This window comes from Podarcis cretensis, assembly GCF_951804945.1.
Source record: "Podarcis cretensis genome assembly, chromosome: 1".
Classification (NCBI taxonomy): domain Eukaryota; kingdom Metazoa; phylum Chordata; class Lepidosauria; order Squamata; family Lacertidae; genus Podarcis; species Podarcis cretensis.
This window is the reverse complement of record NC_137170.1, coordinates 83,500,001-83,525,901: the sequence shown is the minus strand read 5'-3', so window position 1 is coordinate 83,525,901 and position 25,901 is coordinate 83,500,001. Positions and strand designations below refer to the sequence as shown.

Below are 25,901 nucleotides of genomic sequence, written 5' to 3'. Positions count from 1 at the left end.
CAGCGGATCAGCTGATAAGCGGCTTAGGGCTTAGGAAAAGGGGGGGAAGGGGAAAAACCCCGCAGGAACTCGCAAGACATTTTTGTCTTGCGAAGCAAGCCCATAGGGAAATTCGTTTTGCGAAGCGCCTCCAAAACGGAAAACCCTTTCGTCTAGCAGGTTTTCCATCTTGCGAGGCGTTCGTCTTGTGGGGCACCACTGTATTGAATTGAAGGCCAGACTTATTTAGGAGGAAGAACAGTTACATAAGAAAAAGAGCTGCTGAGCTGCTGCTCCCCACCCCACACGGAACAATCACAGCCTCTCTCCTCTGACACAGTTAACATGTAGAAGCAGGGCTTAATATTATTATTTATTTCATTTATTAACTGCTTTCTATTAAGTGAAATTTTGAAGTGGTTTCACAATAGGATGTATAAAAAACAGCCAAAATGATTCCCTACATAAAAACAAGTGTAGCACAAGGACTTTGGGTGAGAGTTACATTAATTAATTGCATATAAAAAAATAATGTCTAATCCAATCAAGATACCAACTGATACTTCCACATAGATCAAGGGCCCAGCCCCTCTCTGGTTAGTGGAGTTAAGTGCTGCCTCTAACTCAGTTGACTGCAAATTGTAAAGAACACAAGCATGCTTTTGTGCAGTGTTGGATTTATGTATAAGTTAAACAAGCTATAGCTTAGGGCCCCACTCTCTTGGGGCCCCCAAAAAACATTTAAAGGAAAAAACCTGGATGTACATTTCTAAAATATAAGATAATAAATAAATAAATAAAATAAAACCTACATACAGCAATAGTGTTTTGTGTTGTGTAGGTTCCTATGATGTAAGTAATGGGCCCCGCCTGCTAGCCTGCTCCCTAAAATATCACTGCTTTGCTCATTACTATATATAAGGTGCCTACATTCTACATGTGCAAATGGCTTTAGATACTTATTAGGTCCATACATTACCATATAGCATACAGTGGTGCCTCGCAAGACGAAATTAATCCGTTCTGTGAGGCTCTTCGTATAGCGGTTTTTTCGTCTTGCAAAGCAAGCCCATTGACAGCTTAGCGGATTAGCGCTATTAGCGGTTTAGCGGCTTTTAGCGGATCAGCTGATAAGCGGCTTATCAGTGGATCAGCTGATAAGCGTCTTAGGGCTTAGGAAAGGGGGGGGAACCCCGCAGGAACTCGCAAGACATTTTCGTCTTGCAAAGCAAGCCCATAGGAAAATTATTTTTGCGAAGCGCCTCCAAAACGGAAAACCCTTTCGTCTAGCGGGTTTTCCATCTTGCGAGGCGTTCGTCTTGGGGGGCACCACTGTATATTCAAAACAAAAAACAGCGACAATTTGTTGTTGACAAAGGACAGCTGGACATATAAAGGGCCCCTTTACCTTCAGTAGCTTAGGGCCTCATCAAACCTAAAACCGGCCCTGCTTTTGTGGTGCAGGATGTCTCCCCACCCTCATCCCCCAACCACCCCATTTTCAGTGGGACATCTGAGCAATAAAACTGCTGGCACATTTGCAAAGCTATGTGGGACCTGGCAAGTTCACAGCTCCTCAAGGCTGTCAGAATCTCCCTGGCAGGAATGGAATGGAAAGACTTTCAGGGGTGGGGAAAGGAGGCTGCAGCCAGATGCGCGTCACAACAAAAGGAGCGAATTTCCCCAAAAGGGGAATGGGGAGGACAAGACGAGGCTGGCCAAATTCTTCGTGTTGTGCCTTTCACTCCCTGCTGAAGGAACACGGGGCTGCCGGTGTAACGTGAGTACATCTGGAGAGCGTTATCTTAATTTGGGGAACAGTGCTTCCCTTTGATCCGCAGCTCTCCTCCTCTGAAAGGCATGAAGGAGCTCCTGAACATGAGCTAAGAGCTTCTGCCTTCACTCCTGAATAAGCAGAAGGGCAGAAACAGGTACCGTAAAAATATTTAGGTGTGTGTTGCAGCTCGGGCTTACTAAGGGAGAGGCAAGGGAAGGAGCATTTGCTGGGGAGGAACTGTGGGCATAAATGTGGGGCGAGAGGGGTGATTCACCCTTCTTACAATGCCTGCCAATTTCTTTCCTGAAATGCAGGTAGTGGGCATTTTGAGGCAAGAGGCAGTGAGCTGGGACCAGTGGTGTAGCGTGGGGGGTGCAGGGGGGGCCGGCCGCACCGGGTGCAGCATCTGGGGGTTAGGGTTAGGGGGCGCAAATCCACGGGTTAGGGGGCGCAAATCCATGGGTTAGGGGGCACAAATTACTTGCCTTGCCCCGGGTGCTGACAACCCACGCTACGCCACTGGCTGGGACAGGTTCAAGTGCCCCTTCCTGCCAGTTCTTCCCAGCAATTGCACAGGACACAAGATGCATTGTTAGTTTTGCATTGTTAGTGGCAGAGAGAGCTGGCCGAACTCCGATAAGAATCTTTATAGTCAGGATTTAAAGCTACCGTATACAGTGACTGATTGAACCACTGAAGTTTCCTTCTCCCCCATGGGAACTCCTCATAAAGATAACGGCTAAAGCTGTGATTTGTGGCCGCCTTGGGCATGGAGGCCTGTGTGGCGAAGTTTCAACAGATCAGAAGAAGAGAAAGCCAACATGGACGCAGAATAATGTGGATGCCTCCCCAATGGGTCCCTGCGATAGAGGAACTGATTTTTAAAATGACGCCTGTGCCTTTACCAACATCTGCTGAAATCGCTAGGAACTTTTCACAACATGGGGCATAGGCACATAGGAGCCAGCTCCAGGGGGCCATGGGTGCTTGGGCACCCACAATGCTGAGGGCGAGATGGTGCCCTTGCATGGGCAGGATCCCCCCCTAATCACTTTAGGTGAAGCTGCCATGAAAGGCACAAGAGCACAGTCACAGTTAAATGTTGGCAACCCTCTGCTAAAATCAGGAACTCTGTTTAGGGAGTGTACTACACACCCGGAAAGAGAGAGAAGCACAGTATTACAAAATAACCTCAACCACCTCTTAAAACACACCCCTTTTTTTGCAGGTGAATCTTGAATATAGCCAAGAATTTGCCTTTGATTCCTTGCTGTGAATCTCCCCTAACCGCAAAATGCATTTTACTGCTACACTCGCTCTCCCACTGTTCTGAAACTTAAACTTATTATGCAGCATTACTGTTGTGAAATGCAATCCTGACTAAAGAGGAGACAATACCTCATATGGTATGGTATGAAAACTGAAACTCCCACTGTAGGGAGGGCTGAAAAACAAGGAAGTTCTATGTTAGTAGTTTGGGCTACTCTGTTTTAGACAAAAAAGAAATTACTAGTAATTAATGGCCATTCCTGGCATTAATTAAACAGTTTTGGGGATGGGTGTTTATTTCCTTCTGTCCCTTATCTGCCCTTGTTCAATTATTTTCCTGTGTGTGCTGCCTTAGGCACAAAAAGCAGCATAGGAATGGCTCACAAATAATGCACCATTGACTCGTGAGTCAACCCACCGCTAGGAAGCACAATTTCATGGGTTCAGTTTTAGTATATATCACATCATGTATGAATATGTGGCTGTGCATGTTGGTAACTTGTCCCCAAATGTGAGAGTTCCCCACTACCGCCTTTCATTTGTTTATTTCTTTGGTTTATTAGTTTGCTTGAAGATACCTAAACAATGGCAACGCATCCAGGGAGAATGGCTAGTGGAACGGTGGTGTACATTCCTGCAATTGCTGCGAACGTAATCCAGGCAGGCGAGCAGATCCCTGGTGCTGTTATCCAACCAGCAGGGGCAGTACAATACATGCCATATGTTGGCCAGCAGGTTGGAAGCCCCAGCAACCAACTTCAACACTTGAAGACATGGCAAAAACTCCTCAAAATGGAGACCAAGACTCTGGGGGTAAGTGTGTCAGATCTGCTCACATTTAGGTGCATCGTAAGCAGTCTGTTTTTCTAGAAAAAGAGGTGCCGGAACTCACCACGAACACCTCCCTTTTTCTCTTATACAGTCGTGCCTTGGAAGTTGAACGGAATCCGTTCCGGAAATCCGTTTGACTTCCAAAATGTTCGGAAACCAAAGCGTGGCTTCTGATTGGCTGCAGAAGTCCTGCAGCCAATCAGAAGCCGCGCCAGATGTTTGGCTTCCAAAAATTGTTTGAAAACCGGAACACTCACATCCAGGTTTCGATTGTCCCGGAGCCAATTTGTTCGGGAGCCAATGCGTTTGAGATCCAAGGTACGACAGTAATGGCAATGGCACTCACCTGAGAGGTGCCAGAACTGAGTTCTTGTGAGTTCCAGCTGAAAAAATGACAATAGTGCCTTTCCTTCAAGTGTGAGGTCAGTGCAGGAAGGACCAAACACCAGATATTATTACACTGATCAACAGGGATTAATTTAAAAGGATGGTGGTGCCAAAAACATAATAGAAAGGATAATCAGACATTTTTACATAGAAATTGGTTCAGAAAGGTGGTGCCAAAAGAGATAATCCAGATCAGCCTTCCCAGACAGCACCAGACAGCATGGTCAGTGATCAGGGGTGATGTGAGTTCTAGCCCAAAATATCCAGAGGGCAAGAATTTGAGGAAGACTCATACAGATTATTCTCAGATTTTCTATGAATTCAAGATGCTTGCCCCTATTGGCTGACTCAGTGACTGATCAAACGGGGTCATGGGGACATTGAAATGGACATTACAGGAATTCTTAACAAGTCAGCTAGTAGTCTAGGGAGAAGATTTCTTCCTCACCCCCAAACAGAGGGGAAATAGTGTATCCCCAAAAGTGATTGAATTACTCCCATATTAATTCAAAATAGGAATTTTGAGACACTTATTTCTAAACGATTGCTAGAAAACCCTTCTGAAGGGGGGATCCTTCAAAATATGGGTCCCTCTATCAGTTGAGGCAATGTCAAGTCATCCATAAAGTTTAGCACACACTTACATAGGTTTATGGCACTGATAACTATAGAAGTCTGTAACTGAGATAGTTGAAAATATATTCCTGGATATGGGGAGCAAAAACTGTAGACAAAATGTTTAAGGTTCATAGAAGTCAATGGGTGACTAAGGTGGCATTTTCAGGGAACTTTTCTGGGACCAGGATAAATTTTTAAAAGTTCTGGTTTTCCACTAATGGAAACTTCAGGTTTGCAAATGAGCATCACTCTGTGTATCAGTTTTAAAGATCTACCGGTAGTCAGTTCATTTCAAACATAGCCAGTCTGTAGCAATGCCAGTCCTATGCATGCTTATACCGATTTCCTCCCTTCTCTTTCTGGCTTGTGTTTGTGACCTCACAATGAGGCAGATACTAGTCCCAATATCAGTCTGTCTGGCTATAATCTAATGTCTTTCTCTGAATTTCTCTCACCCCACCTTTATGCAGCCTATATATCTATATGCACGTGGTGTTCTCTCTAGCCTCTTGAGAAGTTATCCTGTTTTAAAAATTTTATTTACCCAAAGGAATAGACAGACCAATCTTTCTGGGTATTTTTCAGATTGTGCTAATGAGTAAAAATTCATGTTTTTTGAGGAACGAGCAGAATTATTTTACCTTGTTTGCACATTTTCTTCTAATAGACGGTCCAGATCTTAATTGGATTAATGCAAATCGGCTTTGGAGCGCTCCTACTTTTTCTTATTGGTCACTCCTATATATCTTTTGCTGCTGTTGGAGGTTATCCATTTTGGGGTGGAGCATTTGTAAGTAGTATTTCATTTACCTTTGAGAGCCATTGTTTTTCTGTGTTTCTGGTAAGATCCACCCTCTATTGTGTGGGCAGGTAATCCCTCCCCCTACCTGGCCTGGTTTCCCTGGCAATGCTTCCCCCAGGTGGGATTGGACAACTCACTGGGGTAGGCGGGGACCTCCAGGTATCCCACCTGAGGGAAGGCAAAGCCTATGCTGATGGGGCCACTCCAGATCCAGGGCTGCACGCGTCCACGCAAAGGGCGCCCCCCGTTTTAAGTGGGGAGCGGTCATTGTTTTTCTGTGTTTCTGGTTATGAATCCGGAGTTTTAAAAGAGTATCTATTTTCTAACTCTTATCAAGCTGTTGACCTTTTGTATGTAGAGAATGAGTGATTGGTGTGACTAATCTACACAATAAAATAAAGAGAGAAGAGGTATTATTATCTCATTATAACTCAGTTTTTTCTCTCAATAGAGAGTATGTTTTGGATTTTTTGAAGTGAGCTGCAGTTAAACACATATTTTTTACCCTTGTTTTGTACAGTTCATTGTTTCAGGAAGCATGTCGATGTCAGCAGAGAAACATCAAACACGCTGTCTGGTGAGAGAGAAAGATCTATAACAGTCAATCTTAATGGTTGGGAAGCACTATTGATCATGCTACTGATAGTAAAGGAGAAATATTAATTTATTTAGCAGTAATGATAAATGCAGCTTCATTTATGTGTGACCCTAAAATTCTGCATCCCCCCCAAACCAATGCCAAAGTTTTGTGCTAGCTTTGTGCTGTTTTCTGCTGTGAACCCCGCATTTTGTGCTGCCCCCCAAACCGAGTAACTGACAAAGCAAATTGGGCTCACAAGTTAATGCCAAAAAGTACAACCTTGTTGAATTGACTCCAAACAGGTGCCAATGTTTTGTGCTATTTTTGTGCCATTTTGTGCTGCAAGCCCACGTTTTGTGCCACCCTCTAAACTGAGTAATAGACACTCAAACCGGCGTCACAAGTAAAGAGCTAAAATACCCAACCTCGTCCTGTTTGACTCCAAAGTCCAAACCAGTGCCAAAGTGTTGTGCTGGCTTTGTGCCACAAACCCAAATGGCCTGGCCAAATTTGCTTCACTTTTTTGTCTTGCATGTTGATTACTGCATTTGGGCTTGACGCTCACCTTCTCCTCAAGCTAGCAAGCCCCACCTGGGCTGTGGGTCCTGGCCTGCCTTAGCCTCCTAGGGCATACCTCCCACTGGCCCCTATGCCTCAGAGCCCACCTTGTTCTGGCCTGAAACCTGTGGCTGTGAGTCTCGCCTGACCTGTAACCCTGCCTGGCAGGCAGACCATGTCCATCTGGCCTAGGAGGGCACCTGAGACCCAGACTGACTGATGAAATACAACTGAGGCAGCTGAACGGACCTTGGGGTTGGAGTATGCTTCCATGGCTTCAACTATCTGAAACGTTTAAACTGTTTTTAATTGTTTTGATAGTTTTAAGTTAGTGTTTAATGGGGGTGGGTGTCGTTTTACTTGGGGTAGGGTGGGGTTGTCTTAAATTGCTTTTAAATTGTGGTGTGCTTTTATGTTAATTTGTATTTGTGTTTTTAGTTCAGTGCCACCACAGTGCCCTCAGCCACTTCAGTTTTTCTCTGGGTTTAAATGACCCTTGAGGAAAACTCCAATACAGCTTGAAATTCAGGCTACTTGCAGAACAGGTGCTTTGCTTCTCATGGACTGAGCGTGACTCTATTTGTTGGATAAATTGATTTACGTTGCTTTGCATTGCCCTAGGCAACATAAAACAACTAAGTCAGTCAGTAAGTAATAAATGATTTGTCTTTTAGGAGACCTGCATTCTGTCTCTGTAATTTTTAGTAAACTGGCTCTTTGTCTGTTTTAGGCGAAATGCAGTGTGGGAATGCACATCACAAGCTCTGTAATGTCAGCAGCTGGCACCATTCTATATATAAGTGATCTGGCTTTCAATCGAGGCAATCCTTATTCACAGGTAAGTGAATGCAGCATTCCGTGCAAAACTTCTTTTCTGGGTAGCATCCAAGAAGGGCTCAATTCAAAGTGGTTGTTTTGACCTTATGCAGCTCAGGTCCCCGGTTCCTCAAGGACCACACCTCCCCATACGACCCAGACCCTGTGATCATCATCTGAGGTCCTGCTCAGTGCACCCCCGCCATGGGAGGTTTGGAAGGTAGCAACACATTAGCAGGCCTTTTCAGTGATGGCTCCCCACTTGTGGGAGGCTCATCTGGCACCCTCTTTGTCCAGTTTTAGGAGCAAGACAAAACTTGAACCCTCAAGACATTCAAACAAAGATGCAGAGGAAAAGCATCCCTCAGAAATACACAAGCATCCCTCAGAACTACACAGCCAATCAGGGCATATACTACCTCAGCAAATATCATGCCACTCTTCCTGGTTGCTAAGCAACATCTCTACCGCTCCCTCTTAGCTGCTTGAGTTTAACAGTAACAGAATTAATCCTTGAGTTGCACATGGAATGATTTCTGCTGTTGTCCTTCCAACAAGTTCTAAGTGAAAATAGCAAGCAAAGTTCAAGCTGCACTTTTGAGTCTTCTATCCATGCACCCCCCTTTTTTGCATTTTAGGCTGCAGCTTTAGAAACTAGGCATTCTGGCAAGCTGGACAGAACCATCTTGCTCCCAGAGTGGCTTATAGGCAACACCTCCTCTGCCCTCAGGCTTAGAATATCAAAAGACATAATACAAATTTTAAAAGGCTAGGGAGGAGAGAGGGATACACCAACTGAGGCGCCAAATCCTTAATGTTAACAGGGTTATTATAATAATCACCTAGAATGGAGATATGCTGCCTGCTGTTTCAGAAAACCTTTTGCTACCAGGCACCTATTTTCTCATGGTTGCACATCTAAGGAATCCAACAACAGGTCTACTGGCAGTTTTGTTGTGCAAGAGCTTGTGCTAGTTAGCACAGTGTTAGATGCAGCCAGGGCTTCTTTCAGCAGGAACTCACTGGAACTGAGTTCTGGCACCTCTCTGGAGGATGCAGCTGGCATTCTAAGAGAACAAGGGAGAAGTTAATGGTGAGTTCCAGCACCTCTATTTCTAGAAAAATAGCACTGTGTGCAGCATTATAATTCCCCACCCCAATACAGTAGGTTTTTCCATCTATGTCAGGCATAACTCATGACCAGGTAATTGTCATTGGTGCCCAAGCCCTTCCCAGGGCGAATTTTTCACTTACATCTTCAACTCAGTAGCATCCAGAAGATGGTTACTTGCACACTTCCTAATGTTGTGGCTGAATTAGTTAGAAGGGCTGAGAGAGAGAGATTAAAGGTACTTCTTTTATTTTGAAGAACATAGGCTTTGGTCTCTCTTTCCTGCTGCTCTTGTTCAGCTTGCTGGAGTTCTGCATCACTGTTCTGATGTCACACATTGGGTGCCAGGAGAACTTCTATAATCTTGAGACGGTAAGCGCTTGATAACTTGCTTGGAGTTTAAGCAAATCTTATTGAGGATCCCAAAGAAGAGTTGACTTTTCATTTCCCATGTTTATATATTCTAGCCTTTAAGGAGTGGCATGGGTCTCTCTCTCTCACACACCTACACCCCTGGAGCCTTCATTACATATCTTTAGGTGCCAGGTGAAAACATTTCTCTATGACCAGGTGTGTGGCTGATTAATATTCTATGGCCTTTTAAATGTGTTTGTGGGTTATTGGTTTGTTTTTGTGCTGTGGTTTTGTGCAGTCAGATGGATTTGAGGGAAAACACGACAAACACCAGCATTTCTCAAGAAACTACACAGGGTAGATATGGATTGTGGTTAATGCCATGTGACCATGGCTTCAAACACCAGCAGTGTGAGCACTCTGGAGCCAGAGTAAATGGTAATGCATACACAGCTGATAGGTCTCCCCAGTCCTACTGCAATACTGTAACCATTACACCTAAATTACTTTGTACAGAACTGTGATAGAGCAAACTCACGGGCAAACTCACACAAAACAGAAACCAGAATGTATTGAGGTAATCCATCATGACAACAAAAGTAATAGCAACAACAATAAAAGTGTTTCTTATACTGAATTTCTGAATTTCAATGTTGCAGGCAGTGGTTTTTGTGCCAAACTCTGTCAGCAGTGATGCCTTGATTCCCACAGAAAACAATCTTGCTCCTCCATGCTATGATCCTATGGATTTTTCTCCATAGACAGAATAAAGAACCCAAGTGTGAAGTTCTGGGAAGTGCAACTGCAGCAAAGCAAAAGCAGCAAAGCAACAATAGTCAATATGATCAATTGCTTTTTCTTTCTGGTGCATATATTCATCTAGTCTGGATATGTGCTAGGACTGCAACTGTTAGTAGATTAATCCATTTGATTAATTGATTACCACAGGGGTGAAGCAGGTGCCTCTAGTTTCAGATTCTCCTAAACCCTCCTCACCACCTTTCCTTTTCCCAAATTTATTGACGGCAAGGAGTGGCACCACAGCGGTCAACCACCACTAGGTCCTATGATCCTTGGATGAAGGGTGGTATAGAAATTTAATTGATTGATTGATTGGTTAATAGTCAGGCCCAGTGTCAGCACCCAGCATGGATGGACAAATGGCAGGACTGACACCAGTTCCTGACATCCTTTTGTTTGTTTCCAGAAATATTTTTTATTATGCAGCAGTCTGATAAACTAGCAGCTGTCAGATTTCAGATAAGGAGTCAACTATCCCTTCCCTGTAAACTAGGGCAGCCATACGTCCGGATCTTACCAGGTTTCAAAGGCGGAATTGATGTCCCGGGGGAATTTCCGAAAGGCTGCGCTTTGTCCTGGATCTTAGGCAAGTCAATCCAAAAATTGGGTGTCCTGGTTTATACTTGAGAAGTTCCTCTTATCAGTGTCAAAGAGTGAAACATCTTAAGTCGAGGCAGCAAGCAACAGCAGCATCTCTAGAACTGCCTGAACGCCCCTCCCCCCCAATGCTGGAAGGGAGAAAGCCTTTAAGAAGCTCCTGTTTAAATACCCCATTTCTGAAGCATGGAGAGCTGCTGCCTGTCAGTGTGGACATCACCAAGCTGGATGAACCCAATGATTTGACTCTGTATAGTGGCCTAACTTCCTGTGTTCTCCGGTTTCAGCCTAAAACCACCAGTTCAGCCATAGCTGTCAAGTGTCCCTTATTTGAAGAGACAGTCCCTTATTCCAGCGCCATGTCCCGCTGCTGTCCCTTATTGATGGACGTCCCTTAAATGTCCCTTAAATGATGTCCCTTAAATTTCAAAGAAAGCAGCTCCTCTCCCTCCTTCCCTGCCGGCCAGGGAGGAGGAAAGCTCCAACTGTGTTGCTTGGCTGTGTTGCTCACCCAATAAGAAGTCTAAGAATGACTGGGGGGTGGAGCTTGCATGCCTTGTGTGTGGCTAGTTAATGCAAGCTGAGGGGTTTTTTGAATGCTGGACGCCATTTTGTTGCACGTGCTGCTGCAAACTTTGCAGTGCAGAGCCAGGCCGGGGAGCCATCTTAAGTTGAGGGTGCATAGGCCTTGTGGTGCATGTGATTCAGATTCTATTCAGTTGAACCTCTGTTTACAAAGTTGGTTGGACAGTGTTCTCGAAGCTACCAGCATGAGTTTGACCAGACAGCAGGAGGACAGGAAGACTGGAGTGTCTGGAACAGGTGAGGCTGCAGGTCCCTTATTTTGGCTGCTGGTCCCTTATTTTCAAGGCTGCTGGTCCCTTATTTTCAAATCTGTAAGTTGACAGCTATGAGTTCAGCCCAGCAGAAAGCACAAAAGTTTATATTAAAAGCAACTGCTTTGCAAGTAGAAGAGCAACCATCAAATCAGATAGGGCTTCAAGCAAGCATTTTGCTTTATTGGCAATTGGTACCTAGTGCCCATGTGCAAGCTTGGGAGGGGTGGGAGGAATCAGACATGGGTGGTGTCATGCTCTGCAACTCTGTATAAATGCTTTCTACTTTTGAGTGTTGCTTTTGTTTAGTCTTTTTGGAAAGAAACCCAAACTGAGCCACTATTCCTATAGCAATAAAGACCTGAACCTCTCCACCCACTGTGTGTCCTTTTTGGATTTGGGAACCGGTGAAAATAGATTTTATCTGATGATAATACCGTGCCGGTCTCTCTGTAACCTGTAACCAATAAGCTTGTTGCTTGACTGTTGGCTGAATCATTACAAATCTGTGGATACATCCACCAGTACTTGGCTTTTGAAAATACGTAAGTGGCAATTAACCAAAGAGCCTCCAAGCGCTTAATACACTTGCTAATATCTTGAGTCTATCAGTGGCAGAATATGAGTAGGCATTCATGTCTCAGATGAGGAACTCCATATTCCTACATTCATCCAGTGTGAGTTTCAGTGCCTCCACTACAGGTTGAGTAAAAAGATTTTGTAAAATGGCAGTTGAGGAAGGGACATTGCTATGCTGACAACACTTCCTGTTTCTTCCTATACCGAGGATTTACACACATCCCCTGAGGAATTGCACACAATAGGACCCTCCTTTTTCCTGTGGCAGTAAATTTATTTTCACTGTTTTTAATACTGATTTTTTAAACTGTTGGAACCCACCCTGGACCTGCTGCTGAAGAGCAGGTGAGAAGTTTAATAAGAACATAAACAAAACAAGGAGAATAGCTTTTAAAAAGCATTTTTGAAGGCATGTCGTGTGTAATATTAAATCTGAATGATCTTTGACTTTATTTATTGTGATTCTTATCTGTACATACAACTATAATTGAGAGCTGCAGTGATTTCAACAGGTTTATGTACTTAATCCATTTCAGAAAGGTAACCAAAGGTTGCTGTATTACTTATTCTTGCAACTTAAAATAAATTTAGCAGTTTCAAGTCTTGTGCTTTTCGTATTTTTTAAACGACATCTGTTTTTGAAAATTGAAGTTAGTAAAAATAAAAATGGGGGGAGGTGTAAGCAGTTAGCCTTGCCTAGGGTGCAAAATAGCCTGCCAGTGGCACTGTTTTTTGTTTGTTTGCTTTTTAAAATCTTTTTGCAACTCACTTTAAAAAAGGGGTAACTATGCTCCCCCCCCAAAAAAAAAATCTGAGGCATAAGTTTTCATTTGTTTACTTAGGTTGTCTTTTGCAGACATCTCAGCTACTGCAACAGATCCAGTAAGAATGCCTAATGGTAACAATCAGCGATCTCAAAAATAGAATTACCACGTTTTTGCAATATGTCCACTCAGGCTATGTGCTATTGCTGCAACTTTTGTTAGATTAGTGAATAGAAATAATTACTTTTGTCACCTGCTGGAAGTTCTCACCATTCTTGCTTAGGACATGCATCTCAATATACATTGTAACAATGGATACCGATCTGAATTTTTTCTGTAGTTTATTTCTGAGGATCAGTGAAGTTGGCGTAACTTTATATAAAAAGAGGCCCCCAATTTGAATTATCTTGACCCACGCATGAGTCTTCATCTTAAATATGACCTAGAAGACATGAGTAAATATTATGACCTCCTAGTACTTAATGTAAGGGCCACAGAGAGGGTTACAACAATTAAAACACAATATTGATAACATTTTAAAGAAATTTACAATCATAGAAATAAGGTGGGTCCTTAGTGTCAGGGGGTGGGGCATGAAACAGGCAACTCCCTTTAATGTTATCCCAGGATATGGGTTTGGATGGGGACATCAGCCAGCAACCAAACTGCTGTGGTGTAGTGCTTAAGAGCAGTGGACTCGTAATCTGGTGAACCAGGTTCGATTCCCTGCTCCTCCACATGCAGCTGCTGGGTGACCTTGGGCTAGTCACACTTCTCTGAAGTCTCTCAGCCTCACTCACCTCACAGAGTGATTGTTAGCCGCTTTGAGACTCCTTCGGGTAGTGATAAAGCGGGATATCAAATCCAAACTCCTCCTCCTCCTCCTCCTCCTCCTCCTCCTCCTCCTCCTCTTCTTCTTCTTCTTCTTCTTCTTCATGAATGAATCTCTACTCCTTACCATGCACTGGGCCCCCACAAAGTCAATGGGCAAAGTTGAAGCCCTTCGTTGTGGGCACCCACAATCTTCAGTGCAAGATGGCACCTATGTTACCATGCCGATCTCTATAAACTGTAACCAGTAAATGTGTGGCGATTTTAAACCCCACCTTGTGTCTGTGTGTAGTTATTTGCTCCCACATACCAAACTGTGTTTTGTGCTGAACATAGACATTAAAGAAGTTAATGGATAAATCAAGTATCAGTATAGGCTTAACCATATCTTTTTATTTTAAAAATAATAATTATATTTATTACATTTAGACAAACAACATGCAACAGTTACATAAATTGAGAATTAAAATAAAACAACAGTATATGTGCAAATAAGCATTTTTGAATTTATTAACAGTGTTTTGTTAAATATATATAGTATAATTATTACAGATATGAAATGATGTATAATAATGTGCATGCTTAGATTGTTAACAGTAAAAGGTATTTTGTATTAATAACAATTTTAATTTACAGTGGGACCTTGGTTTTCAAACGTAATCCATTCCGGAATACTGTTCGAGTTCCGAGACTTTGGAAAACTGAGGCGCTAAGGGCAGTCCGCAGAAAATTAAGAAAAATAACATGTACACGCAACAGAAAGTGTGTTTGAAAATGGAAGCATTTACCGTATTTTTCGCCCTATAGGATGCACCGGCCCATAGGACACACCTATTTTTTTTGGGGGGGGGGAATAAAGAAAAAAAAATTATCCCCCTCCCCAGCCGCAGGGGAAGCCCGAGCTTTTAAAAACGTACCTACCGTAGTTTTTAGAGGAGAAAAGGATATCTGCCCGAAGCGCGGGGCGCTCTGCTTCAGAAAAAATACGGTACTTCTGGGTTTTCGGTATTCGAAAACCAAAATGTTCAACTTCCGAGACGTTCAAAAACCAAGGTACCACTGTACAGGGATTTATAGGAATTCATAGGGAGTAATTAAAATATATGCTTCATGCATTCCAAACTGTGCTGTTAACTATGGGTCCTGTTCTTTCATACGTCTCATTATTCATATAATCAATAACATCACACCAAATTGCATAAAAATTGTCATGTTTCTTTGGGCCTTTTGCTCCTTTTAATTTTTGTGTCAGTTTTTCCAATAGTGCTGTTTACCAAATTGCATTGAGCCAAAGTCAATAGTTGTAATTATTTCCATGACCTGGCAATGGTTGTTCTTGCAGTAGTTAATAGCTGTATTGTGCGTTCTTTATTTCTCATTTGCAACATATCCTGGAGTCATGGTATCTGTTTGCATTGTAATTAAATATATTTCTACAAATACATTTCCCCAAAACCTTTCAAAACTGTGTATGATCTATCAAGACCTCAGGTTCTTCATAAGCATTTTTATGAGAATAGCTATTTGCATTTCTCAAATCAAAGGAAATGACACAGGCAGACAGTAAAAAACCACACACCCAGTTTTTCATAATAATCCCATTAATCATTGACAAGCTGAGGCAGCCATTTTGGAGGTTAATGTGGAGGGGCTCTCACCAGAGTGGCGGTGAAAGAGACGGTTTCTTTTACTCTATTTCCTTTCTCATTCTCCCCTTCGCATGTTTATAATTATTATTATTATTTTTTTATTAAAATTTTTATTACATTTTCAGTTTACAGAAAAGAAAAAGAAGGACAAGCCAGAAAAAAGAAAGAAAGAAAAACAATCCAACTTTCAAAATACATTTTTAGGTTACTAACTGGACTTCCCCACATCTCCCTCACCCTGCGTTCTTTACAATAAACATATCAGCAAATTATTACCTTGTTTCGTATCTTATTTATATCTTTCAGAGTGTTTTACTTCTAAATTTAAAGTACCTTTTGTCAAATATTTATACCTTAAGATAATACATAAAATAACTTTAAATTTCAACTTTTTCTTACTTATAACTTAACTTTCTATTTTCCTAATCTAATTGCAGGAGCTAAAATTTCCAAGTCATGCAGATTCTTAACATTCATACAACTTATAATGTTTTTGTAAATAGTCCTTAAATTTCTTCCAGTCCTCTTCCATTGTCTCTTCTCCCAGATCTCGGATTCTGCCAGTCATTTCAGCCAGTTCCATATAGTCCATCAACTGCGTCTGCCACTCTTCCAGCGTGGGAAGGTCTTGTATCTTCCAATATTTTGCAATGAGTATTCTTGCTGCTGTAGTTGCATACATAAAAAAAGTTCTATACTTCTTTAACACCTTTTGGTCCACAATGCCCAGGAGGAAGGCCTCTGGTTTCTTAGGGAAGGTGTATCTAAACACCTTTTTTAACTCATTATAGATCATTTCCCAGAAGGCCTTCACTTTTGGACAAGTCCACCAGAGATGAAAGAATGTCCCTTCAGCCTCCTTACATTTCCAACATTTATTATCAGACCGATGATATATTTTTGCAAGTTTGACTGGGGTCATGTACCACCTATATATCATTTTCATAATATTTTCCTTCAGGGCATTACATGCCGTGAATTTCATTCCAGTGGTCCATAACCTTTCCCACAGCTTTAATTTTAAATGCTGAAGTGGAAACGATGACCCTCCACTGTCCTCACATGTAGCAGCTGTTTTTAAAAAATATTTTAAAAGGAAAAAAACACATCTTGCTGCCTCACTCTACCCAAGGCATGGCTCCCCTATTTGGGGAGTGAGAGAATCAAGCCCATTTTTAATAGCTGTTGCCAGTCAGGGATGCTGTTCTTAACAGAATGCCACAAAATGTTACGAAGAATTGTCATTTTGAAGGGATCTTGAAATGGTAGCCAGCTACATGATGAGTCCCTACCACCACCACCAAACTTTGCCCTTCTCGTCAGAGAAAGTCATATATGGGGTGGGGAGTGTAATGGCCATAGCATTAGTTGGTAGGTTTCTAGGATGGGTTTCCCGTATTGTTCAACAAAAGCACATAACTCACAATCGGGGGAATGTACAGTGAACTAGTGCATTGCATGAAGATTTTTGATACAACACATTTCAGTACAAAAAAAATTACCAAAAACAGGCCTGAACATTGTCTAAAGCATTAAACATCGGTAGATAAATCAGTACAAGACTTTGGAGAGTACGTGGTAAGTGTTGACTGGCAATTAACCGAAGAGCCTCCAAGTGCTTAATACACTTCTAATATTTTGAGCATATCAGTGGTAGAATATGAGCATGCATTCATGTCTCATATGAGGAACTTGGTATTCCTATAATCATCTAGTGTGAGTTTTCGTTGGCCCTCCACTACAGGTTGAGCAAGAAGATTTTGTCAGATGGACGATTGAGGAAGGGACATTGCCATGCTGACAGCACTTCCCTTTTTTTCCTGTGGTGATGATTTACACACATCCACCGAGGAATTGCACACAATAGACCCTCCCTTTTCCTGTGACAGTAAATTTATTTTCACTGTTTTCAATACTGATTTTTGAATTGTTGGGACCTACCCTGGACCAGCTACTGAAGAGCAGGTGAAAAGCTTAATAAGAACATAAACAAAACAAGGAGAATAGCTTTAAAAAGCATTTTTGAAGATATGTCATGTGTAATATTAAATCTGAATGTTCTTTGACTATCGTAACTCTTATCTGTACGTACAAATGTAATTGAGAACTACAGTGATTTCAACAAGTTTATGAGGAAAGGACATTGCCATGCTGACAGTACTTTCTGTTTCTTCCTGTACCTGAGGAATTACACACAATAGAACCGTCCCTTTTCCTGTGACAGTAAATTATTTTATGTGTTTTTAATACTGATTTGAAAAGCTGCTGAAAAGTCAGTAAACACTCCAAATAAACATCTGCACTTGAGTTTTACATATTTATGTACCAGATGGGAAAGTACAAAGCAGGGAGCAGTAGTTGAGTGATTACAACATAAACCCTCCTGTTCTTCTGCTATCATCTCACTAGACGTAAGCCAATAATGTGATTTACTTAACAAGTATTTGTTATATATTTTCAATGAGATGTGCAACAAACTAATAGGGCGATAATTGGCTGATTTGCTAGGATCATCTTTCTGAAATATAGAAATGACTATACGAATATTCCATTGAGGGGGAAAGTGACTGCTAATATTAATTTCTGTAAATAGAGCTGCTAGGATAGAGATCCATCAATAGAGGGCTGCTTTATACAGTGGTGGACCTACATTTTGGGGGCCCTGAAGCTTGAACTGTTATGGGGACCCCTTTGCAAATAGCAACGAGATCTGGGTAACCCCTGTTATCTTCTTCAATGGGGTTGTTGCATGACAGATCACCACACCTTTACAACATATGTGCTACTGACTCTCAAATTTTAGGATTGTTGAAATATATGCAACAAAAATATAAATAAATTTGAGTAATGCAACTCAAATTGGGTCAACTAGACCCCAAAATTTTAAGCAATGTGGACTAAAGTCACTTCTGGTGCCCCTCTGGAATTAGGGACCCTAAACTAAGATTCATTAGTTTTATAGAAGATCTGCCTCTGGCTTTACACACTTCTGCAATTATTCCCTCTTCCCCAGGTGCCTTCCCATTTTTAGAGTATAAATTATTACACACTCTATCACTCTCTATCAAGGTTTTATTGGAGCAAAGGAGGTAGACACATTCCCCCAGCCCTCAAAATTTTTGAAGCCAAAGACTTCTCACAAATCTGTTATGGTGCACAAATATGGGAAACTCTTCGAAAAAACAAATCTGGAAATTCTCCAGAATAAATATCTTACTGCTATTTTTGAGCTCTCCAAAGGAAACTGAGTCTTCCATGCTTTGTTTGGAAGGTGGTCTTTGTTCTGTGAAGGCTGGAGTATCCTTGCCCTTCGATATTGCATAGTCTCCAACTGCCCTGAAAATGCTGGAACTCTAACAAAAACCCTTAAGCCATTATTGTTTCTCATTTTGTCACACAGAGGTCTGAATTCCCAAGGGGTCTTCACTTCAGTACAGCATTTCAACGTGTTACTGGAAGTTCTGATCTGTGCTTCACTCTAACACATTCTACCCCATTCAATATGGTAGCACTTCCTGTTGTTATGAAAACAAGATCTGGGTCACTTGAATGCCCCTAAGAAAGTCTTCCACCATTCCCCCATATCTCAGTCAGTGGGTCCCCTATAAATAAAGCGGTGGGTGAAAGAGTGAAGGGAGTGGGGCCTTTCACAAGACTGCTGTCTGGCGGCGAGGGGCATTGAGGGGTTGTGGGTACTGACTAGCAGTCATTACGGTTGCTTGGTTCTGGCTTGCTTTGTTCGGCTGCTGCATCTGCAGTGAAAGCTGAAGGATGTCTGAAGTTCCATCGTCGAGTGCTGAAGTGGTGACCCTGTGGGAGAAAGTGGCTGTGCCGGAGGCAGAGCTAGGCACCTGCAAGACCCATCTGAACTGGGGGAAGAAGCTATGCCTCAAAGGTCAGGGGGATAAGGCCCATTTTAGTAATTTCTGCTTTCAATGAGATGCTGAGTCTTAACATTAGAGCGGTCCCATCTTGGAATCAAGAAATGCTTCAAGTTATTGAGTGAATACGGCCACTCTTTGGACATTCTGAATTCATTAGGCTTTGAGATGGCATCTCACCACATGAAATCTCACATTTCAAAGCATGGTTTTTATGCTGATCACACTTCTGCCTGGCTGTCTAAATGTGCCACTTTGTATGCCAAGCTTCCCATTTAGACTCCGTGCCCGCACTAAGTAACCAACATCACAAATATCAAATGAAGAAAAGACTTTGCAGCTCTGCGGCTTCAGTCAATCCACTCTGCCATAGTTGAAGGACACTGTTGCTATGAAGAGAGAGTTTGCTCATATCGAGGAAATGTGCCTGAAGACTTACCCAAAGTCTTAGTGGTTTGCCTTAATCTACATAAATTTAAGAGCAGTCTTGTTTAAAGATTTAAATCTCCAAATAGACAGATCAATTGGATATTTAATTAACTTTTTATCAGGGGATGAGTCCCCTATACCTCTAAAAAAAGTGACCTGTTTTGCCTTTAGAGCAGCAATTTTAAGGAGAAACATTTGTGGAGATGATAAGTTCTTCAGGGGAGCAAACTCTTTTCTGAGCAAATGTTTGGTTTAAATAATTATTTTAACTGTGTAAAGTATTCTTTTCTATGTTCATTCTGGTTATGTATTTTTCTTTTTTATAATGGCTTCAGCTAGACAAAATAAAGTACAATGGTACCTCAGGTTACATACGCTTCAGGTTACATATGCTTCAGGTTACATACTCCACTAACCTAGAAATATTACCTCGGGTTAAGAACTTTGCTTCAGGATGAGAGCAGAAATCATGCTCTGACGGCGTGGCGGCAGCAGGAGGCCCCATTAGCTAAAGTGGTGCTTCAGGTTAAGAACAGTTTCAGGTTAAGAATGGACCTCCGGAACGAATTAAGTACTTAACCTGAGGTACCACTGTAATAATAATAGTGATGATGATTTTTAAATTGTTGCAACTCACCCTGGACCTGCTGCTGAAGGGCAGGTAAAAATTATAATAAGAACATCAGCAAAATGAGGGAAATATATTTAAAAAGCGTTTTTGAAGGTATGCCATGTGTAACATTAGATCTGAATAATAGCTGACTTCATTTACTATAACTATCTGTAGTTACAAATTGAAGATTACAGCAATATCAGGCTTATTGCAATATTAGGCTTATTGCACTAAAGCAAGTTTGCAAATACTTGGTTGGTTGGATAAACCACATCCTAAAAAGAGTAACTTGAAACAACTCCATTCTACTTCCTATTTTCCAACAATAAGCACTGTTTTCATTATCGCTTTGTAGAGAGATTATCAGGCTGAGAACAAGCATATCAGGGAGTGTAATGTGCTTAGATGTGAGCTAAGGTATTTGGGGAGAGTAGTTAATCTGATCCAAGGCTCATATCTGTAAGACTTGAAGGAATAACCAAGTGCTTCTGAGCATGTGCAGAGGGATTTCCCTTCACTGCTGAATAACCAGAACCTTTTCAAAGAACTGAAGGTACATCTGACCTTATTGGAGTTTGTGGAAGGTTTGAATTTTACACTACTTTTGTGTGTTTACTAGAGTTGGTCCTAACAGTGCTGGATAAGTATTTAATGGTCTGCTTCTAGCAGCAAAACCTTTTGGGTTGACCCCTGATTCTCATATTATGGAAAGGTGTTGGGCCAGCCTTGTTAACAGTCAAGAGTTTTGCTGTGGGTTTCAGATTTCAAGAGCAGACTCTCTCACTGAAGTCAGAACTGTGTACTGCACTAGAGATTATGGTGAAAACACCTCTCATCTTGACTCCAGCTCTACACAGCTAGAAGACTGGAAGCTAAGGTTGATGTCTTAACAGACTCCATGATCAATAATGATGTGCAATGTCACAAATTGTGCTTTCTTATGACTCCATGTACCCACAAATTTCCTTGGTCCATCTGCCTAAATCCAGATGTGGAGGGTGAAATGTAGATACCCTATGGTGTTTTGTTTTTTTTGTTTTTTTGATCCTGCATTGACTTATGAAATGTTGATGGTCCTAATGAAAGATTATCTCTATCCAAAAATTTTAAGTCATTGGCTCTGCAGGCATCACTTTTATAAGCTATAGGACTGTGAGGCTTATCATGGCAAGGGTGTTATTTTTGTTTGCCAATTGCCTTAACTAAAGGGTACTGCCGTGTCCCTTTAATATTTTAGGAAACTGAGGCTGAAATTTTCATCCCCCACCCCAAATGGGTTGCATTTTGCAGACATATCAGCTATGCCAACAGATCCAGTGATCAAGTCTAATGGAACAGTAGTGTTGATTCCCTCTGATGGTGCTATCCAAGCCGGTGAGGATTTCCCTGGACTTCAACCAGCAGGGACAGTGCAATGTATACAAAATGTAGGTCAACTGCCTGGAGATTCCAACAACGAACAGATTCAAGAAGATTTGTTGAAGAAACTCCATAAAATAGAGATCAAGACTCTAGGGGTAAGTTTCTTTGATATGTTCAGGTCCATGGAATGGTGGTACTTTCCTGCCAAGAGTGTAGGAAGGACTAAATTGATTCATGGGGGTATCTTACCAGGGTACTACCAGACAAAGAGTCAACCAGATTATCCTCTGGTCCAATGTGACTTTGTTAGTGATATTTCAATACTTTCGGCCCTCACTGACTGCCTGGCCAACTGACTCAAACATACAGAGGAGCAGTGAAATTTTCAGGGTAATTCCTGATGAGACTGGGTTCTGAAAACTGATAGTCCAAGGCACCCATGATATTCACCATGTGAAAGTTGTATCTGTCAAGTTTTTGAGGCCAAGAGAGAGCTGGAGTTGATAGAAATAACATCTGGAGGTTTCTCCTATCTCTCTTGTTATCTGTCTTTATGCCTCTTCTTAGCAGGAGTGGGGAGGGAGAAGAGCAGAGCAAATCTTCAATCCCATGGTAGAGTTGCCATATTTCAAAAAGTGAAAATCCAAAGCTTTTTTGGGCAAAGTTGTTGAGCTTTTTGAGGGCCGAATCTGGACGTATGGCAGCCCTGTCCCATGGACGCTCACTTACTCAGCAGTAGGGATTTCCAGTGGCTGCCCCAGGCTTCAGAAACTTCTTACATGTTGGCATCCAGAAATCCACCACAATCACACCTTTTTGGAAAGCTGTTTTAAGCAGCTTTTAGAGGGGATTTCTTACTTTTCCTTTTTTTTTAATAAAATGTGCTTCAGAGCAAGTGTGGTTAAATTGCGGTTCTTGAGAGGCTGTTGGACCCGAATTCCTACCATACTTGACCATTGACCATGGGGGCTGATGGGCGTTGGGGACCAGCAATATCTGAAGGGCAGCAGAATTTTTATAGAATACTCGGGAGTTTCAAGGATGTTGTTTTGTTCTCTCACAGTTGATGTACTGTTGTTTTAATACGTAAGCCACCTTGGAGGGGAATGTTTGATCTTGTCTGTACTTTTTTCTCACAGGCTATCCAGGTCATGCTGGGACTGATCTACATTAGCTTGGGGACAATTGTAATTGTTCATTTTCGACGATACTACAAACTTTTCACTTCTATTACAGGCTATCCATTCTGGAGTGGAATATTTGTAAGTATTACTTGCCTTTGAGAATGAAGTTTGTTTCAGTGCCCATGGTTCTGTGACTTTAAACCTTGAGGAAGAGATCCAGATTAGAATGGCTATTCAGCATTTGACTTTTTGGGTGCAGATGCCTAACAGCAGGGAAAATAAGCCACTGTCACCCTTTGCTTTATTTCTGCAAAATGGAATTGTCATAGAATTATTATGAAGTGAAAGGAAAGGAAATAATGTGTCATGCCCTGAGTTCTAAAAAAAAATGAAAGAAATGCATGTACGGTATATGTTATATACAAGTTGTGTGGCTATTCCCTCCCCCCCACAGGTGGAATAAATGAAGACAACGGACACAGAGTTTTAGGTTAATGGGCGAAAAATGGCCACAACTTTATTGATTACAGGAAAGAAGGGTATTGGCTTTAGGCATTGGCCCTAACCGACTATCCGGTCTGACCGGGAAGGGTTAAACACCAACAGGGGGAGCCACCCGAGATGCATATCCCTGGGCGCTCCCCAAGGGGTTACCGCTCGGGGGCGCGCTTTAGGCCCTAGCCTCCGTAGGTTTCGGACGAGGCGTCGCCCCTCGGAGTCCTTTAACGAACTACCCTTCAAGCATTGGGGGAGGTGATGGCGTTCCTCCCCCCCAACCTCATCTGCATGATAATACCCCGGCCAATGCCTACCGCCAAAACCGAGGGAGTTGTGACGATTTGCTACGAGGTAGGCGAAAAAACCAAGTGGCTCACAAAACCAGCCAATTAGCCAAATGGAAAAACTCCTACCAGGCCCCTTGCGGCGACCAGCCGAAGCCCATAGCAAGGTCAGTGGCAAAACCTAAAGGGCGGGTGGGTGGGAAACTGCGTCGTCTCCAGGGAAGAAAGGGGGTGAGCCAGGGGCTGCCCTGACCTTAAGTGGCCCTAGGAAGGCCCGCCCCTGCCGCCAGCCAATTGGCTGGCGCCACAGGGTATGCTAATTGGGTGAATCCCTGTCTCCTGCGAGGCTGACGCCAGCCTCGCAGAGTGTGGGCGGGGTCGTGATCCCACAACCCCCCCTCCTCCTGAAGGTCGGAAGGGGCATTGTGTGGCTATTCCCTCCCCCCCACAGGTGGAATAAATGAAGACAACGGACACAGAGTTTTAGGTTAATGGGCGAAAAATGGCCACAACTTTATTGATTACAGGAAAGAAGGGTATTGGCTTTAGGCATTGGCCCTAACCGACTATCCGGTCTGACCGGGAAGGGTTAAACACCAACAGGGGGAGCCACCCGAGATGCATATCCCTGGGCGCTCCCCAAGGGGTTACCGCTCGGGGGCGCGCTTTAGGCCCTAGCCTCCGTAGGTTTCGGACGAGGCGTCGCCCCTCGGAGTCCTTTAACGAACTACCCTTCAAGCATTGGGGGAGGTGATGGCGTTCCTCCCCCCCAACCTCATCTGCATGATAATACCCCGGCCAATGCCTACCGCCACCGAGCCGCAAGCCGGCTCGCCGCCAATACCCTCAGACCTGTAACCAATCCCTAACGCCTTGAAAATTATCTGCCAACCAAATAGCATTGCCAGCATCAGATAGATGCACGCCATCCCAGTGATAAAGCATTTCCTTGTCAAACCGTATGCACGCCATCCCAGTGATAAAGCATTTCCTTGTCAAACCGTATGCATGGGTGCTGAATGACCCGACCGCCCCATGCGGCCACTCTACGAGCCACCGTGCGCTCCACAATCCTCCTAGCTTTGTTCACAGCCACGGGTTTTTCTGCATCCCTTTCCAACATCGCCTTTCCAGCAAAGATGACCAGATTATTGTAATGTTTTCATGGGATGCCCTCAACAATTCCAAGTCATTGATAATGTTCCATATCAAGTCCACCCCTTTCCTATACGCCAAGTCGTTCTCACTCAGCTGGATGACCATGGCACTGGGTGGGCCCTCAACGCCACTCCCACCCAGGGCTGCCACTCTACGCACCACCGCCCAAAGCCAGGCTTTCCTAGCCCTGTTTATGGCTATCGGGCACCTGCAATCTCTCCAAACCCGCCTCTCCATCCACGAGGCCCCAAATAAACTAGTAGTGACGTTTGGGTAAGAGGCCTTAAGTTCCTCCAAGTCACTAAAGATATGCCACATCAAGTCGACTGCCTTTCTGTAAGCTAACACTTTTCGCCTAATTGGATATCTAAAGCATCTGGGGGCCCCTCCGCCGCCTCTCTGGCCCTAATAGCGGGGAACATTTTTTGGCCCAGCGCATTCTCCTTCGAGAGATCCAAGATATATTTATGTAGCTAAGGTGCGGCCCGAGACCGGAATTGATGGCGCGGACCCTGGCCCAATGCACCATGCTGTGCCCGATTATCCAGATGCGCGCCCTCGTAGCTCCTGCACCCTAGGTCCCCATTAGCGGCATGGTTTATATCCCAGTGGACGGTGCAGGGCCTATACTCCAAATATGCATCACAACGTCACCTGAAAGCAAAAGAAGGTAACAAAGCCAGGTCAGGTATACTGTGAACAATCACAAGGTCTTATGAATATATCCTTTATATGCATCAGACTTCCCTTAATGCATCAGACTTCCACTGCCCCCAAGTCCTTCATCCTTTCAGATGAAAGTCCCAAATGCACTGCTGTGGTGGCGGCCCCAATCCGAAAGGAGTTAACCGTGAATTTAGCTGAGGGTAAACCTCAGGCAGCAATCGCCCTTCGCATAACGTGCATGGACTGATGCCGTGCAAGGCCGGAGCCATCCCAATGTTCGAGGAATGGACCTGAGACGGTTGGTCCCATGTACATGAATTGTTTAGTGTCCTTTACTGCTGATCGGTTTTGGAACATTGGACATGCAGGACTAAATTGGATCTGAACAAGGTCAGGTCTCTCAAACTACCTCGGGCAATGGAATCTGGTTGGCCCTTACAAACCACTTCGCCACTGCGCATAGCGCCAAAGGCAATGGAGTATGCAGCTGTAAATAACTGGGCCTTGTCCTCGGACCAACAGATACTTCTTAATTTTCTTCCTTCTTGTTTTTTTTTTTTTATGGTTTATTATTATTATTATTATTATTATTTTACATTTATTTATTTATTTATGAATTAGCATAGAATGTCATAAGTTAAGGGCCTTCTACCATCACTTTTAGGAGGCTGCGGCCTGCGCCAGCCCCACAGTGCCCTTCACACTAAGAAGGCCACACCAGGGTCTCTGGATTAAACAACCTTACAG

At 43.1% G+C, this 25,901-nt stretch overlaps 2 protein-coding genes across 7 annotated transcripts in view; both read left to right on the top strand.

Moving 5' to 3' along the window:
* Nucleotides 1–1,570: 1,570 nt before the first annotated feature.
* Nucleotides 1,571–12,495, top strand: LOC307204896 (membrane-spanning 4-domains subfamily A member 15-like). 3 transcript variants are annotated; one of them, XM_079957032.1, is made up of 8 exons: nucleotides 1,571–1,759; nucleotides 3,589–3,838; nucleotides 5,529–5,651; nucleotides 6,184–6,240; nucleotides 7,532–7,639; nucleotides 8,987–9,100; nucleotides 9,742–10,794; nucleotides 11,409–12,495. In XM_079957032.1, the coding sequence occupies exons 2-7, from the start codon at nucleotides 3,611–3,613 to the stop codon at nucleotides 9,841–9,843; spliced, it is 732 nt and encodes a 243-aa protein (XP_079813158.1). In that variant the 5' UTR covers nucleotides 1,571–1,759; nucleotides 3,589–3,610; the 3' UTR covers nucleotides 9,844–10,794; nucleotides 11,409–12,495. The 3 variants fall into 3 exon arrangements, with proteins under 3 accessions (XP_079813158.1, XP_079813160.1, XP_079813159.1); XM_079957033.1 differs by lacking the exon at nucleotides 1,571–1,759 and adding an exon at nucleotides 1,766–1,910; XM_079957034.1 differs by lacking the exon at nucleotides 7,532–7,639.
* A 6,378-nt stretch (nucleotides 12,496–18,873) lies between these two features.
* The window catches only part of LOC307221401 (membrane-spanning 4-domains subfamily A member 4D-like), a 27,395-nt gene continuing 20,367 nt past the window's right edge, over nucleotides 18,874–25,901 (top strand). The window contains exons 1-3 of one of the 4 annotated variants that reach the window (XM_079985854.1): nucleotides 18,874–19,034; nucleotides 21,353–21,579; nucleotides 22,564–22,686. In XM_079985854.1, coding sequence (XP_079841980.1) covers nucleotides 18,911–19,034; nucleotides 21,353–21,579; nucleotides 22,564–22,686 — 474 coding nt within the window. In that variant the 5' untranslated portion in view covers nucleotides 18,874–18,910. Of the gene's footprint in view, nucleotides 19,035–20,422; nucleotides 20,647–21,299; nucleotides 21,580–22,563; nucleotides 22,687–25,901 lie in introns of those variants that run through there. The other 3 variants (XM_079985857.1, XM_079985855.1, XM_079985856.1) reach the window with 3 other exon arrangements.

What these genes read in the sequence shown, in the direction of transcription:
- LOC307204896 (XM_079957032.1), top strand. Translation starts at nt 3,611, where the DNA reads ATGGCAACGCATCCAGGGAGAATGGCTAGTGGAACGGTGGTGTACATT. An exon ending in CATTTTGGGGTGGAGCATTT is followed by an intron (nt 5,652 to 6,183) that starts GTAAGTAGTATT and finishes TGTTTTGTACAG; the next exon opens with TTCATTGTTTCAGGAAGCAT. An exon ending in GAGGCAATCCTTATTCACAG is followed by an intron (nt 7,640 to 8,986) that starts GTAAGTGAATGC and finishes TTTATTTTGAAG; the next exon opens with AACATAGGCTTTGGTCTCTC.